The sequence below is a fragment of the Topomyia yanbarensis genome, chromosome 1 (genome assembly GCF_030247195.1).
Source record: "Topomyia yanbarensis strain Yona2022 chromosome 1, ASM3024719v1, whole genome shotgun sequence".
In the NCBI taxonomy this organism is placed as follows: domain Eukaryota; kingdom Metazoa; phylum Arthropoda; class Insecta; order Diptera; family Culicidae; genus Topomyia; species Topomyia yanbarensis.
The window spans coordinates 138086014-138103251 of NC_080670.1; the positions used below are offsets into that span (position 1 = coordinate 138086014).

Genomic DNA, 17238 nt, shown 5'->3' on the forward strand with positions numbered 1-17238 from the left:
ACGCGGAAACCACAGAGAACAGACATCCATGATCGAACAAAAATATTTAAAAAACGTGTGTAAACATTTGAATTAATATACTAAAAACACTAGCGCCGCCTCACCAACCTATCCCAACTATCCGTCAATTCGATTCCGGAACCGGTTCGAAATCCTGGATGGATTCAGCATGGAATCTAGCTCAAAGAAAACAACCGATTCTGACTCTATCGGTTGACGCATTTGAGCTGGAATTCATGCTGGAAGTCCGAATCGGTTCCGGACTAGTTTGACTGGGTAGAGGAATAACCGCTGTCAATTCTGTCGCACTCAGCCACAAAAAAACATGACGACAGTAGCGCACCTGGTTTAGATATCCAAACTACCTTCGAAACCGTTAGAGATTTTACACAAGTTGAATGCTGAAGATGGACGTCTGTTCTCTGTGGCGGAAACGGAGAGTTGCAATCATGATCTGATGGGTCACCAGAGTTTAACATCAGGAATGGAGCTCCGGCAAAATATTCTGGAATAAGGGAATGCTGACTCGACCGTCAAGATTTTGGACATCATCACTGGCTAGTGCTTGCAAATGCTATCTAGCCCCAACAAGCATCAATCAGCTGTTACCGGTTTACAGTTCAATTCCCGCTTCGGAATCATCAGCTCCGACGACGGTACCGTCAAGTTGTGGGACGTTAAAACTGGACGTAACCTGGTTGCACTAGAATCGGGCGGTGTGTGACGAATCAGAGCCAATGACACGAAACAAATTTGTGTCGTAGGGTTACGCAACGGTGCGGAGGAAATAAGTTTAGATAATCTGACGCTAATAAAAATTTTGAATCAAAAAATATTGCTGTTTTTGTTTTGATTTGAAAAAAAAGAAAACCCAAACGAATGAAATAAGAAGAAGACCAAAATAAGGAGCACGACGATCGCCCGATTTTCTATAGCTCGACATCGGACTCACGTCGGTCCGATTACGTCGATGCTTTTGACATATTCGAAGGTTGACGCGGTTTATGCAAATGGTGCAAAATTGCAGGATATAAACCCGATATCCTGCTCTGATCGGCCCGTTATCGCCCACTGAGACGTCCAAAAAATTGTTTCAAAATCGTTCAACACGGGTCCAACGATGGACGTTCGTTGAACGGTTATTTGGACGTTGTCCAAATTGGTCCAACGAACGTCCTTCATTGGACGATTTTGAAACCAACCGTTCTTAGAGGGCGGGCTTAGTCGGCCCGATTATGGAGCTCTACAAAATTTACTGGGGTGACACAACCGATTCTAACTAGAATCGGTTGTGTCACTGGAGCCGGAATGCGAACTGGAACCAGCCAGAATTCCGGTTCGTTTCCGGCTGAGTTTAAATGGGAACGCGTCTTGGCTAGAGCACTCTAGTTAGAGTGCGGCCAAGACGCGTTTGTCGTATACAAACAAGCAGAAATCTGACATATTTCTATTGTGAATACGTCAAATTTCATGTTCGTTTGGATCCCACTGAGACGTCCAAAAATTGTTTCAAAATCGTTCAACACGGGTCCAACGATGGACGTTCGTTGAACGGTTATTTGGACGTTGTCCAAATTGGTCCTACAAACGTCCTTCATTGGACGATTTTGAAACCAACCGTTCTTAGAGGGATCCCACTGAGACGTCCAAAAAATTGTTTCAAAATCGTTCAACACGGGTCCAACGATGGACGTTTGTTGAACGGTTATTTGGACGTTGTCCAGATTGGTCCAACGAACGTCCGTCATTGGACAATTTTGAAACCAACCGTTCTTAGAGGGGACTCCATTCATAAATCCGAACCGGTTCCGGAATGAGTTTAACTGGGAACTAGCCCAGTAAAGTTCAGCCGGAAATAAACTGGAATTCTGGCTGGTTCCTGTTCGTACTCCGGCTCCAGTGACACAACCGATTCTAACTAGAATCGGTTGTGTCGCTGGAGCCGGAATACGGACTGGAATCAGCCAGCATTCCGGTTCATTTCCGGCTGAGCTTAGCTGGGAGAGTACTCTAATTTTCTCTTGTGGTTGTTTTAAACTTTACTTCATCGAAAATAAATAATTAAAATTATTGTTTCGTGTTCAGGTTCCTCCAGTTGATCCTATTTTAAAACCACACATACATGGCGTCTAAAACTTTGTTGGGAGTAAAAACTCCGATTACGGAGTTACAGGAACTGTGCGTTGCTCAACGCGCGGTACATCCAATTTATGAATACACCGGTGAGGAGTCGGACAATGCATTGCAAAATGCAAGGATTTTTACCACAACGGTAACTGCTCTGGGACACTCCTGCAAAGGATTGGGACGTTCCAAGAAGGATTCGAAGCATGACGCCGCTTTGAGGTTACTGAAAGAGCTGGCCAAACAAGGTAATGCAGCCGTGGATGTCGAAGATGACGATCAGCATTATTTATCGATTCTGTCGTCAGACAAAGTAACGGAAGTACGTGATATTTGCGTGCAAAGAAATTTTCCAGTGCCTGAATTCGATTGCGTACGTAGCTCCGGACCGTCTCATGCCCCCGAGTTTGAATTTGAATGTCGTATCGGAAAAATTGTACGCAGAGGAGTTCACAAAACAAAAAAAGGAGCCAAACAGGCAGCATGTAACGAAATGATTAAAACTTTACAAGCGGTACGTTCGATTTTGAAATTTCATCACGAAAGATACTAACCATATAATATTTACTCCACAGATGCCAGTAGATGATCATGAAATGCAAATACAAACATTGGATAAAGAAGTAGAGATGGCTATGGATGAAGATGAACGTATCATTCGCACCTACCGTGAATATAAAAAATCGGACATCAAGAAGAAACTTGGTGTGAAGATCAGCGATCGCCATCGATATTTTGAGGAAATGGAGCGGCACAAGATTGATGCAGCCCGGCGCATTGCGGCAGATGAAATAATGACGACTCGTGATAAGAGCACTTTGATTCCGAAGGCGCTGGGACTGAAGTTTGATATAAAACTTGAAGACAGTATTCTACAAAACGAAAATGGGCAAAAGCTGTACTCATTTGAATTGCTGAACAGTGAATACGATTGCTACATATTTGGGCGGGACAACGAGTTCTTCGATAACATCTACAATTACTTTAAAAACATGCTAAATTTCGATTATATATGAACCATGGACTGGAATCGGCACCCATATAGAAAAACTCATATTTGAGACACTATATTATTCAGAAGTCATTCAAGTCATTGAAATGTAATATTACTGATGTTTCCAATAGGTTATATAGATTACAAAATCTACTATTTTTAATGAATTGAGTTTACATTGCAAATTTTTATTTCTCCTTATTATCTTCCTCGGTTGACGGTTCTTTTTTGTTATCCGAAAGAGCAGCTTCGGATTGTTCGTTATTGATGCTCTCCTTCGAATCACCGAGAGCGACTATTTCTACATCGGGTGTGTCCCCAGATTCCTTTACATCCGATTTTGGCTTTTCTGAAATATCTTTTTCCTTTGATTTTCTCTCCTTTCGGTTTAAACGATCCTTTGAACTGAAGATATAAATGGAAATAAGTTTTATTAAATATATTATATTGCATATGTGTTAAAGAATCATTGAATAATGAATGTTGGTCATTCTTTTATAAATCGCACGGCTTCAAAACTTGACATTTTTAAATCGTATTTTTGAATTTCATTGAAAAAAAAAATATTTTCGGGAATATTTTAATTTTTGGTGATTCAGTGAATTCTTCCAAATCTACTCCTAATTAAAATTATCCTCCGTTGTATTGATCCAATTAATGTCATTTTGCTCGTTGTTAATGTATAAGCCTTAAGACAGCATTTTTTACAAAAAAAATAGTGTTAAACTTTTTTTTTGCGACGATTATATAATTGAGATAGGTGAAAAATGCCTTCACATCAGACTAAACCCATCAAAAATATATCATTTTGTTCTTCATTTTATTACCTTCATGATCCAGTTTATTGAAAAATGCGGGCTCTTATTCGATTCGTAAGATACTGAATATTTTCGAACGCGTCATGCAGCGCTCTAGAATTCGAGGCGCGCGCCTCGTAACCAGTCGAGACGTGTTGACCAGCGAACAAGCTGCTCAGTGATTCTCGAAAATATTTTCATTTTATCGTTGCAAAGCACTGCCGTAATACGCATATTTGTCCCATGTTCTATGGGGTTCCCTATATACATGGGACAATTATGCGTATAACGGCAGAGCATAGCGTATGTAGTTTTTTAGTCGCTAAATAACGGCAGGCAATTTAATGAACAAATAAAATCGAGCAGCGCTGCTAATGATCAAAAACAGTTTGTCTTACTTTGCCTTGCACGTCATCAAATGGGCAGCGTCGACAATAGACCTCGGTGAACGACCGCTCGAGTTGGTCACCGGTGTGCTGTACGAATAATGTTTGATTGAATACAGTCGAACTTTATATAGCACGGTATAATTTAATTAGTGGGACGTCACAATATATAGAATTCTAAAAAATCGATGTTTCAATCCTTTTGGTTTGTCCTGTCATCGAAAACGAGATCATCTCAGACAAGTTAAAAAAAACATTTAGAAGCTCTAAGGCTAGCTTTGAGTGGGCAATTTAGTCTCCACCGAACATTTCATTGAGATATACGAATAATAAAGAATATGTTGAAGAAAAACAGAAATTACAGACGACATTCGAAAGCGCAAAAACCGTTGACACCTTGAAATTTTTATGTATCACAGTGAAGACCCGTTTTTATCAGTCCCTTGGTGAATTTTAGGCTGATCAAACGGGGACATTGACAAAATCGGGACACATATTTTTCTCGAAAAATATATCGAAATCGAAGCTCTTAAAACTATCTTCTTTCGTCCCTAGATATAGCCTCGCGAACTGATTTCCTGATTATTTAGCTTAAATTTCTCTTAACGGGGTCTGACAGTGCAAAATTTAAAAGAAATGATTTTTTTGCATATTTTGGATCTCTAAGATAAGAAAAATATGCTTAAGGTATGGTTTGCTAGAATTCAACTTGGTTCGACTGCTAGAGGCCTTCAAACTACCAACACTATCAATTTTCATATGAGGCTAATAAAATCAGGTCAAAAAGCTGATACAATCGGGGGTAGATAAAATCTGGTCTTTACTGTATATCTTAGAGTGACAAGAAAAAAATGATCCCCATCGGCCCCCCTGAGTCGATTCCTAGTCCGACCAGGAGTCCTTATACCAAATTTGAAGCAAATCGGACAAGTCTAGTTGCCGGACCAACCTGCCTGAAGTTTGTATGACAATTTACATGAAGAAAACCCACTAGCCCGCATTTTCGCTGCTAGGTGGTACTGTATTATCACTGTAAGTGAAAATAAGAAAGATAATTGAATTGTTTACAACTTTGTCAAAGAATGCTAGTCAATCCGGCTTTGTTAAAAGAAGCTATTAAACTTTTAGCGAAGTGATGTCTGAGTCAGTTTTGCATGGGGCCTAGCAGTGCATGGTTGTGTATCAGTACTCGATTCGCATGAACTAAACGTTTTTGTGAAATAATGGTTAGATATAGCACAATAGTACATTCAGAAGAATTGTAGTACATAATACGAGTTATGTTTTAGTTAGAAAAGTTTAGTTCCACCTATTGACGCATAGAGGGCGCCAACACTAACTTTTCAACGGAAAGAGATAGAAATTAGGGGTCTCCCGCAAAGTTGTAGAGCAGGTATTTTGCAATATTTCTTCCGAACAACTCGATCTCTCTTCTATGAAAAGTTAGTGTTGGCGCCCTCTATGCGGCCACAGATGGAACTAAAATTTTCTAACTTAAACATAACTCGTATTATGTACTATAATTCTTCTGAACATACAATTCAGCTAAATCTAACCATTATTCCACAAAAATGTATAGTTCGTGGCAATCGCGTACTAGGCCCCATGTAAAACTGACTCAGACATCACTTTGCTAAAAGTTTAATAACTTCTTTTAACAAAGCCGGATTGACTAGCAGTTTTCGACAAAGTTGTAGATAATTAAATTATCTTTCTCATTTTCACTTACAGTGATAATACTATGCATACAGTGCCACCTAGCGGCGAAAATGCCGGTTAGTGGATTTTCTCCATGTAAATTATTGAAAAATCCCATACAAACTTCAGGTACGTTGGTCCGGTAGCTAGACTTGTCAGATTTGCATCAAATTTTGTGCAAGTATTCCTGGTGGGACTAGGAATCGACTCAGGGGTGAGCCGATTGAGTTTTCAAAAATTCATTATTTTACTGGGCAGTTTAGTATACCTGTTGCAAACAATAAAGTACGCGCTAAGCACTTTTCTTTACAAGAAGAATTTTATTACATTTCACCATCTTCAAATTTGTTCTAGTTTGAAAGTTTCTCGTGAAAAAACGGATCGAGATGTTAGAGTGAAGTTAACACAATAAAATTGTGTAAAGCGATTCATCATAGTCGGAGCAAAACATGCGAATGCATCGCCTTTCAATGACAGAACGGAGATATGTTCGTGAATCGTTTTGCCGCGAACTCAGTGTCACCAAATGTCGACTTATCAAATACAAATGAAAAAAATACAGTCTTAAAGCTTATCTAACAACGAGCAGAACAACAAAAAAATATTAATCGGATCAATGCAACGGGAGAAAATGCATTTTAATTAGGAGTAGGTTTGGAAGCATTCACTGAATCACCAAAAATTAAAATGTCGATATTTCTGAAAATAATTTTTTTTTCGACGAAATCTAAAAATAGTGTCTATAAAATTTGTTCAAATAAGCGGGAAAACAAATTTCATCGCGTTTGAAGATATCGATATTTTTTCCCTGGAATCCGTGCGATTTGCAAAAGAATGGCCCATGAGCTCCGTGATAGAATAAAATACCTTGCTCGTTTTGACGAGGTGATAGATGAAGAGCGTTTACTTTCTGAACGATGCATTACTGTGCTAACACGATCATACACATTGGATAGAGTTGAAAAATATTCGTTTGATTTTTTCTGAAAAATAGAATGTAATTAGAACTGGTGCATTACGATGACTGAGTATGCGAAAAATTAAAAAAAAATATTCTGACAAGCACAAAACTTGTTGAGTTCCTTTGGTGATTCCAAATGAACGTTCAAATTGGGGAGGTTTGGGTGGTGCTTCACGCTTTTCCTCATCGCGGTTTGTATATGAACTAGTAGGTATGCAAAATTTCCGCTAATAAAATTCGCTGCACACCTAAATTAAAATAACGCAATTAAATAATGCAGAGCAGAATATGGTTAACTTCCGGCCACTCGAGCGAAATTTCGAAACACCATCGATATTTACCTGAAATTATATTGTAAGTGGATTTTTCCTTGCAAAATAACAACACAATCGAGAGGGAAAAGGAAAATCATTTTTGCATATCCCAAGACAGGGAGGAACCAATCAGATTGTACATTTTGTAGCTACTGGCAAAAATATGGAATACCAGATATTCAAAGGAAAAAACATGTTCAAAGAGGCCACAGGAAGTATTATAGTATTACGTTTTTTTCTATGTTTGTTTTGTGCGTTTGCCAGGTTTTTATATACGAAATACGTAATAGAACAAAGTGTCAGAGATCAATAAATACATTGACGAAAACTTTACATTCGTGAAGCACCTCTGGAATTATTCCAGAATGTTTTCCAAAAGTCCGTAAGTAAAAAAATATGATCCTGTTTCCATGTATTATTATCACGCAGGTTCATCTTTGACCGGTTTTCATGCTTTTTGTGAAAAGTGGGCCGTGTCGCGCCTTGTAGAGATGGTCGGGTTTTCGGACCCGAAACCCGGACACGACCCGAACCCGACGGGTTCTGTAAATTTAAGCTTCTCGGGTTCGGGTCGGGTTCCGGGTTTTCAAATTTGGAATTCCCGGGTTCGGGTCGGGTCCGGGTTTTTGAAATTTAGAACTTTTGGGCTCGGTTCGGGTTCGGGTTTTTCAAATTACAAATTATCGGGGTCAGGTCGGGTTCGAGTTTTGAACAAAACAACCCAACCACTTTCATGACATTGTTTGCGTCTATACACAAACGCAATCTTTTTTGTAGCTGTGAATTATACTTCGTGATACGAATGGATGACACATATAACCGTACCAAATGTTAGCACCTCTGAATCGCTAGAATTCGTCGTATTTTCGTGCTCAAATATTGTATTTTTTCATTCTTGCATAAAATTCCGTTTCTTCAGATTCGCAAACGGCCTGAATTATCTAATTTTTTAAACGAACATTCATTCAACAAGACGTTTTTCACATCTAAAATCTCACGATTTATTTTTCATGATAATTAGTAATAAACCAAGTCAACAGGAATTTATCGGAAAATATTGGTTCAACTTTCTAAATAGGAATATAAATTTCGACAGGTACTTTAAAACTGATACTTAGGCGACTTTTTCTCTACGTAAACAGTTTTGTGGGGTACATTCGTATCCCGGAACTAAAATCGCTCTAATATGTCTAATTTTTATTAAATTTATAATTAAATTGAATAGTTTTATTCTAAAATCATTCGTAAAGTAATCTACGTGTTTTGACTATTTAATTATGTAATATTTCATTTTGTATAGAACAAGTCTTAAAAATACGTCAAAATTCCCCTTTTTCTTCATATTGCTATAACTCCGGTAGTTTCAAATCGATTTTGACCATTTATACGATGTTGTAAAGCTTATTCAATTTCCTTTTGAACAATTTTTTTTTTAAAAACCGGTGAAAAAGTATATTTATTCTAATGCTTTTTTGAAAACCAAACGCCAATACACACGTTAAAAATACAGCAATATGCAGTAACGAAGATGAAACAGGAAGGCGTCGAAGGAACAGGTAGAGCCGGTACATTGTACGTGTATATAAAGTATGTTCCAGAGCCTGGGCTGCAGAAGATAACGAATCGAATGATGCGTCTTGCATACTATATACAAATCATATTCACGATTGTATTTTGACACTTTCATCCGCTAAAACAAAAATTACGATACCGATCCAAATGCATTTTCTAGTTACTTTGCTATAGATACTATTATTCGGCAGAGTTGGATTTTATACAATTTTACACATGTTTCTTACTATGTATCGATATTTTGCTGTTAAAAAAAGATATAATATTTTTTTGAATTATGTACACATGACAAAACACTAACGCAAACGGTTTTGTGGGGTACATTTGTACCCCAAGTAAACTTTAAGCGAGTACTGTTAAGTTGGTCAAATGAAACAAATAGGTTGTACCTGCTTTAACGGAAGTTTAATAATCAAATAGGTTTATGATAAAGATTGCTTGCAATTAAAATAAACTGTAACGGAAAAATAAGGATTTGAACTCACAAATTTGGTGGTACTTTGGTGTCATTATGGCGGCTCAAATTTAAAAAGGGCACATTATTTTTTTTAAAAGCAGATAGTTTAGGCCAAATTTATTTTCAGATACTGTCTTTGTTCCATCAGACCTAAACCTAGCTTCACTTCCGCCAGGTTTCGTTGTTCATGACACTCATATGGTGATATTATAATAGCACTATCAAATCAGTGGTACATATATGAAACAAGCACTATCTGTCAGATTGTTCCCGGGCTGAGCTTTTGCATGATCCGGATTGCTTCATGAAAATACATGAATTTCCACGAACTTTAGGAATTGATCGCAAAAATTTTGTGTGTTCTGTTGAAGCCATTAACGGATTTTTAAAAGTTTGGAGTCGTTCCGGGAGCTCCATTGGAGACGTCGAAGCATCTCTATTGGCGCGCTTACCGTATAACCTGAAGCATAAAATAACTTAGATACCCAATCATAGATCGTTCTAACGCTAATGATGGGACATCAAGAACACGTTAGAAAATCTTGATTGATACACTTCGATACAGGTTTGACCGTTCCAAACAGTAACGTAGGTGATATCATGTAGACTGTTGAATACGAATTGCCAATTGCCATAGCTTAATTTAATATATGTAATAAATTATACGAAACTGCCTTGCAGAAATAGTTTTTGATAAAAAATTAGAAATTTTGGTTAAGTTTGAAACTGTGACCATTAAGATTTCTGTTTCCCCATGAGTTAGCTGCCGATTTAACTTAATTTCCGATTAAGATATCGACGATTTATAAGTTTATCAGAACATTACAAATTCGACGTTCAATAATAGTAAATATAAATGCGGATTCTACTCGGCAGTGATTTTTTTGCCATATGCAGATACAACTCAATGCGTATGGTGCTACTTCAGATTCTACTATTCTTAGATGAGCCTAGGGGCCAGTTCGGGTGCCTAGAATTAAAAATCTTCGAGATCTTCGGGTTCGGGTTTTACAAAATTTTCATTCTCGGGTACGGGTCGGGTTCGGGTTTTTAAGTTTTAAAATGCTCGGGCTCGGGTCGGGTTCGAGTTTTTCAAATTTTAGAATTTCGGACTCGGGTCGTATCGTAAGTTGGTAAAATGTCGTTTGACAGAAAAAGGTCGTATTATTAAGTTTTGCTTAATAATAGTAATAATCGTTACAATTTCTTATCAACCGTATTACATACGTATTGCTTATATAAAGCGTATGTGCAGTTGTAAAAAAAAACTTACGACATTTTTGAGGATTATTGATTGATGTGCACCGGTGTAGTGGAGTGCAGAAAACTGGGTATGTTCCATTGACACCTCTGCTAGAAAGTGCAAATCAGTGCACTCCACTACACCAGTGTACACTGCACATCAATCGAAAATCCCATTTGTTACGCGCGTATCTCCGCATTGAAGCAGTTCTAATATTGATGCTTATACGACCGTGGGAAACCAAAAGAACGTATACATTATTTCAAAAAAATATGGTTGTTAAAACGTGTACGTTTTTTAATTTAATGAATGATTTGGTAGCCTGCCGTTTTTGGAGAATCCTATTCGTGTGATACGATTCAGTTTGTTCACTTTTGTCGCACACGGCTTTTTGAAAACCCACCGGGAAGTAATTTTTTGTTGTTTCAATAAAAAAAGATTGAGACTTAAGACAACAATTGTGCTGGGAATAATTTTTTAAAAATATTTATATAGGCCTAATTTTCATGAAAAACTAGGAAACTAATTGTAGTGAATATAGTAAAATTCTAATAATCGTATGCACGAAGGCGATGATCGCAAACCGGGTTCATGCCATGCTCCTCCTTAGTTTTCCCATGAATGATAATATCATCCAAATAATTTTTAACTCCTTTGCATCCACCCAAAATCTTTCTCTGGAGAACTTCTTGAAAAATGTCAGGCGCATTACAAAGTCCAAAAGGCAGCCGGACATAACGAAACATACCGAACTCCGTGCAAAAGTTGGTCAAGTGTCGACTATTCTCATGTCGTCGCTGTTGTGCTATCTTATGACAAGCGCCATTTAGCACATTTCGAGAAAAACGATTTTTAAAGTTGGAGATTGAATATTTTAAAACTTATAAATGGTATAAATAATCCAAAGAAGACAATTGATGCCTCTATCTATTCTGTATTAATCTCTCAAATGTTACGATGATCGGTTGACTATGTTGCGAGTTTTTACTGTGGATGTAAACAAAAGTCGCACTCACACGTGTCATAGACGTGTATTGATGACAAAATTTGTATGACGTGTCATAATCGTGCATGGAAAATTTTCCATAGAAAAAAATCATCAATTTTTAATTTTTATTCATATTTTTGGCTTCATTTGGTCTATAAACAATCGGTGAGATGCATTTTGAACAAAATGAGTCAGGGAATCTAGAAAAAATGGTTATTTTTGGTTACAGTGTTGCCAAATATGCTATATTTCCAGTTTAAAACTTAAACTGTGTTTTTCTCACAACTCGTGTATTTTTCTTTTGAAAATTTTTATGCCATTGTGTTCCTCAGATATTTTTACGCATATAAACATATAAAACTTCAATATAACTTGTGCAAATCCCTAGATACAGTGATTTGATGCAAAAAACTGACAATTTCTCATCATGTTTCTCGCTATATCTACGTAACCAAGTAGAATTTCAAAATTCTAAAAACGCCACTTTGTAGAGATTTTTCAGACAAGTAATGTGGCATGTCTAACTCAGTTTACCCCAAAATGGCGTTTGTCATAAGATAGCACAACAGCGACGATGTATCTCTCTATCATTGCGTTTCGATGTTTGTAACACCCAAGGAAATTTGCATACGATTATTGGAATTTTACTATATTCACTACACTAATGGTTGTTTTCATATGGTTATCCTAAAACCGCATAGTGTTTTTAACATCATGGCACAACATAACATACCGTTAGAGGGGTAATTTCTTCTTCTTCCCAGAGCACACAAAACGTCGAAAATCTGTTGGAAAATGACCGCGTGGAAAAAATTTTAATGCCGAGTCCCAAAAATAATTTTTTTTGCTATAAATCAAGATTTTGAGAGTATACAACATTTGTTTGGTTCTATCACATTCCCCCAAACGTCATTCGTCCGAAAGTAATTTACCCGAATGACATTCGGCCGAAAGCTATTAACCCGAATGTCACTAACCAGAATGGATCATTTACCCGAAAAGACCACTTGTCCGAATGTCATTAACCCGAATACCGTATTCATTCAAACATAATACAAAATCAAATAAAAATAATACCATCCAGCTTATAAGATCATTTACTATTGTTTCAATTCCAACAAAAAGAAAATAATACTACACAATATTAGTGTCCAACAAGCAGGCAGGCTTCTATGGCCACTCTCTCAGCGTTCGTTGCTTTGGTCAGTTCATAAAGTGTCGGGGTTTTACAAACGAAGAATTGCATACCGCACTGTTCTGCTCATATCAGTGCCATTAATCAAACATCACTATGCGCCCACCTTCATCATGCTCTATATCAAACGTTTAAACTACCGCCAGCTAAATCTCAAAAGGAGTTTGATGCCCTGAAAAGTTTTGAGCAAATCTTCGTCATAATCATTGATGCATTCCACGTCATTCCCGTCACCGAATCTGGGTATTGATTGGGATTGCTGTGATTTCCTGGTTACTACATACTGAGCAAAAGTCCACATCACCTGCTCCGCTGTCTTTGGAACAATATTCGTTCGCGGTATTAACATCAATAGTCGCTTTCCGGCAAGTAAATGTTGATTCCTTCTTTCAAACATGAACAGTTCTTTAAATTTGTATCCCAAATAGTCCCCGCAAGTAAACTGGTGATCTACTAGTTTGCATGGTTTACTTAAACTTGAGAGTTGATTCCTTCTTTCAAACATGAGCAATTCTTTGAATCTGTATACCAAGTAACTCTGGCAAGCAAACTAGTAACTGATTTTTTTTTCAAATAAGAGCAGTTATTGAAATCTATATACCAAAAAGCTCTCGCAAGTAAATAAATGATCTACCTGTTTACCCAGTTTACTCAAACTTCAAGGTTGATTCCTTCTTTCAAACGTGAGCAGCTTTTTGAATCTGTAGGCCAAATAAATCCACAAGCAAACTGTAGATCCATTTGTTGATTGCTTCTTTCAAACATGAACAGTTCTTTGGATCTGCATCCCAAATAAGTTTGCAAGTAAACTGGTGATCCACTCGTTTGTCCGGTTTACTCAAACAAAAGGATTGAGCAAACCAATCCTTATGTTTGAGTGAACGCAAGCAAACTGTTGATCTACTCGTTTGCCCGGCTTACTCTAACTTGGGGGGTTGTTTTCTTCTTTCAAACATTTCTATAAATCTGTACTGAAAGTGAAATAAATGCACATTGTGACAAATTGTTTTCGTGCCATAAAACCATTGACCCTTATTCGAAATGACCGTTATTACACGGGTGCGTTTCTACTTCGTCTCATCAGTAACCGACACTCGGAATAGATTAGCGATGGCTTCACGCAAATCCCTAAAACTCAAACACACTTTGTGTTTCAATCGAACGGCTGATCAAACGTGATGTCCCGTCCGAGAAGTTGTGTTTATGCCGATAAGACACAGTGAAGCCGAAATTTGTCTTGGCTTAGCAGGCCTATGGGAAAGCACTATGCTATATTTCACCCTAAGGAGAAAAATTGGGTAAACACTAAAATTTCTCACAAGGACGAATTTTTTGTGGTAAAACCAGTCTTTGCACTTGAAGGGCACAAATCCTTACTTATTACATGGGTGCGTTTCGACTTCGCCTCATCAGAAACCGACACAAACTTTTTGTCGGAATAGATTAAGCCGGCGCTAATCTATTCCGACAAAAAGTTAGTGTCGGTTTCTGATGAGACGAAGTCGAAACGCACCCATGTAATAAGCAAGGATTTGTGCTCTTCAAGCGCAAAGACTGGTTTTACAAAAAAATGTTCGCCCTAGTGACAAATTTTAGTGTTTACCCAATTTTTCTCCTTAGGGTGAAATATAGCATTATATGTTACTATGTTTTAATTGCCGGCGTCGGCGGTAAAACATGATGATGAGTTATGTTCTACCATAGACCATGCGGTAGACTTGGGTGCAACGCCCAACTCCTACTCTGCAGAAGGCAAAGAATTCTTGACATTTCCTTTCGATCATGCCCATATGAGCCTGCCTAGTTCTAGTTTTCTGTTTTAAGTTTATAACTGATTCGCTCTAGAATACCTATCCGTCTTTCAATTTCATTGCTTTCGTTGCTCTTAGTCTCAAATTTGCCGAAAATAGTCAACAAAATCGATACAATATAGGATTATAGCATAATGAGTGTTATGCCAAATGTCTTTCAAAGCATAGAATATACAGTTAGGTCAACGGTCTTATTCCAAATGACCAACATCCATATAATTTACCTAACTGGTTATAGGTTTAGTAAATAATCAGTAAACATGCACAACGCCGCATTATTCAACGAATGCCCACCAAAGGAATGTGATGATTTGAATCACATCGATGAACGGAAAATCCTTTTTAAATCAAAACTGACTCTGATTACGGTATTATTCTGATTTTTACATTGACACACGCTAATAGAAATAGCTGGTAAATGCTAGAAGAGTTTTACCCGGTGTTGCCCTTCACACTGCATGTAAACCAAAGTTTTTTTCAGAAAGAAACAACTTGGGCATCAGACAAAATATTCAAAAGCTCACCGAATACACTCAGGTTCTTTTTACGCGGGGATACAGGCAGCGTAAATGAAAACCGCGTAAATTTCAAAATCCGCGTAAATGAAAACCGCATAAATTTCAAAATCCGCGTAAATTTCAAAATCGGCGTAAATGAAGACCACTTAAATTTAAGAATCCGCGATAAAGGGAACCTCGTTGATGGATACCGCGTAAATTCCAAAATCCGCGTAAATTAAAACCGCGTAAATTTCAAAAACCGCGTAAATTTTAAAAACCGCGTAAATTTCAAAATCCGCGTAAATGAAAACCGCGTAAATTTCAAAATCCGCGTAAAAAAATACCGCACCAAAAAACCGCGTAAAAAAACTCGGGTGTACATCTCACTTATAAACAAGTTGTTGCCATGGCCTTTTTGCCTCATCAAGATATTCCCATGTCACTCGAAGAATAGAGAAAAAGTTGTCCAAAGGTTCTCTACGATGTTTTGGATTACATTAGTGAAAATTATATTTTCGGTGGAAGAAAGCTAACCAAAAGGTTTCTGGGGGACCACTATTTCCCCCCGCTTTGTGGTCAGTTTTCGAAAAAGATTCGTAGAGCTTCCAATAATGTGAAATGCTGGCTCAATAAATGGAAGTTTAGCTTTAAAAATTAAAAAAAAAATGATGTTTAAATTTTTAAAAATCAAAATTTTTCAAATTTAGAAGAATTAAAATTTTAAAATTTAAAAGCAGCTCGAAGAGAAAAATGTTTTACGTGCACTGCAAGTGGAACCAACAGCAAAAGATCTAAACAACTCCCGAAAAACCATGCCAACTAAAACCTAAAACTGGAAACACTAGTTAAATTATACAAACCAGGTGTCACACCCCTGCGTGACGTGCCTCCGTTTATATGGCAACCTTGTCGCTGATCCCATGCAGCGCGATTTCTTGGTCAGTAGATGTCAGATCTATGCGGTCTGAGCTCTCGATCAGTAGATGTCAGAAGAAAGTTTCCGGTAAAAAAGGTGGTACTATATACTTACTAAAAATAATACTATATCTTAAATCTAAGCTAAAATTTGATGAACAATTTGAACTTACATGCTAAATGAGGAAAAAAAGTACAATTAATAGAAGTGTGAGGATAGTTTGAAGAATATCTGTTTAATTTACATCTAACGCTGAGCCGTGACAGGTAATAATTAGCAAGGATAGGAAATTGATATAAACCTAACCTAAACAATTTTGCAGTACCTCCACATGAAACGTAGCGGATAGCTAGTTAGCACTAAACATGAGTAACTAAAGACAGACATGCTTTATTAATATGAACACTAATGCCTAGTTAATTTATTTCGAAAGGTATTTTTTAACCATCCACTATTGTAATTTACGGAATAAATAAAGTGGTTAAGGAATCGGAAACGTCCTTCTTGTTGCGATACAACAAATTAAAAAATACGTTTACGTGGTCAGGAAGTAAATTTTTACAAAAATGTCATAGCAAAGCGGTAAAAATAAAGCCGTTCCCCCAGTGGAAACACCGGTTGAAATAAGTTGTGCGATTTGTCAATCTCCAGATAATAGCCGAATGGTGGCTTGTGATGACTGTGGGCAATGGTCTCATTTCGAATGCGTTGGTGTTAATGAAAGTATTCAGGACCGTGATTGGAGCTGTGCGAAGTGTGTCGCGTTGAAGGCTTCAGGTGCAGTCGGATTTTCCACACCACTCACTGGAGGAAAAGGTCCAGGTCCACAGCTAAATCAAAAACCACTAGCGAATCAACTTCATGTGCAGTTTGAAGCGCTCCAGAAGAGATTTGATGAACAGCATGTGATATTTGATCAACTGCTGAAAGAGAAAGAGAAGCAGTTTCAAGAAGCACTCAAACAGCAGCTTGAGTTAGCCATGTTTACGAAGGATCAACAATCGCAGAAGCAGTTGGACAAAAGGCTCGATAGTAATCCGACTGGAGCTTATCCAAAAGCCAGTTCGACGGTGATTAACAACACTACCGATAAACAAATCGATGAAGATCAGAAGCTATTGATTGAAATGCAAGTCCTAGAGATAAAACATATGAAAGAGCGCACTGCTCTTCTAGAGCGAAGTCGCAGTTGAGTCAGCACAGATGCGGTAGACAACCTAAATCCTCTGGCTGAAGATTTCTTGTTGCCGGACGATTCGAATGAGCATGATTTTAATCACGT

General features: G+C 37.6%; 2 protein-coding genes across 2 annotated transcripts in view; one reads left to right on the forward strand and one right to left on the reverse strand.

Moving 5' to 3' along the window:
- The first annotated feature begins 1991 nt into the window (after positions 1 to 1991).
- Positions 1992 to 3281, forward strand: LOC131692699 (interferon-inducible double-stranded RNA-dependent protein kinase activator A homolog). Its single transcript, XM_058979928.1, has 2 exons — positions 1992 to 2638; positions 2700 to 3281. The coding sequence occupies exons 1-2, from the start codon at positions 2123 to 2125 to the stop codon at positions 3138 to 3140; spliced, it is 957 nt and encodes a 318-aa protein (XP_058835911.1). The 5' UTR covers positions 1992 to 2122; the 3' UTR covers positions 3141 to 3281.
- The window catches only part of LOC131692615 (cell division cycle and apoptosis regulator protein 1-like), an 80695-nt gene continuing 66635 nt past the window's right edge, over positions 3179 to 17238 (reverse strand). Inside the window, exons 9-10 of the mRNA XM_058979803.1 lie at positions 6867 to 6982; positions 3179 to 3523 (exon numbers count right to left, since the gene is read on the reverse strand). Of these exons, the coding sequence (XP_058835786.1) occupies positions 3307 to 3523; positions 6867 to 6982 (333 nt within the window). The 3' untranslated portion in view covers positions 3179 to 3306. The remainder of the gene's footprint in view (positions 3524 to 6866; positions 6983 to 17238) is intronic.

Excerpts from the sequence above, each read along its gene's own strand:
- LOC131692699 (XM_058979928.1), top strand. The coding sequence starts at position 2,123 with ATGGCGTCTAAAACTTTGTTGGGAGTAAAAACTCCGATTACGGAGTTA. Across the intron at positions 2,639-2,699 it reads TGATTAAAACTTTACAAGCG|ATGCCAGTAGATGATCATGA; the intron begins GTACGTTCGATT and ends TTTACTCCACAG.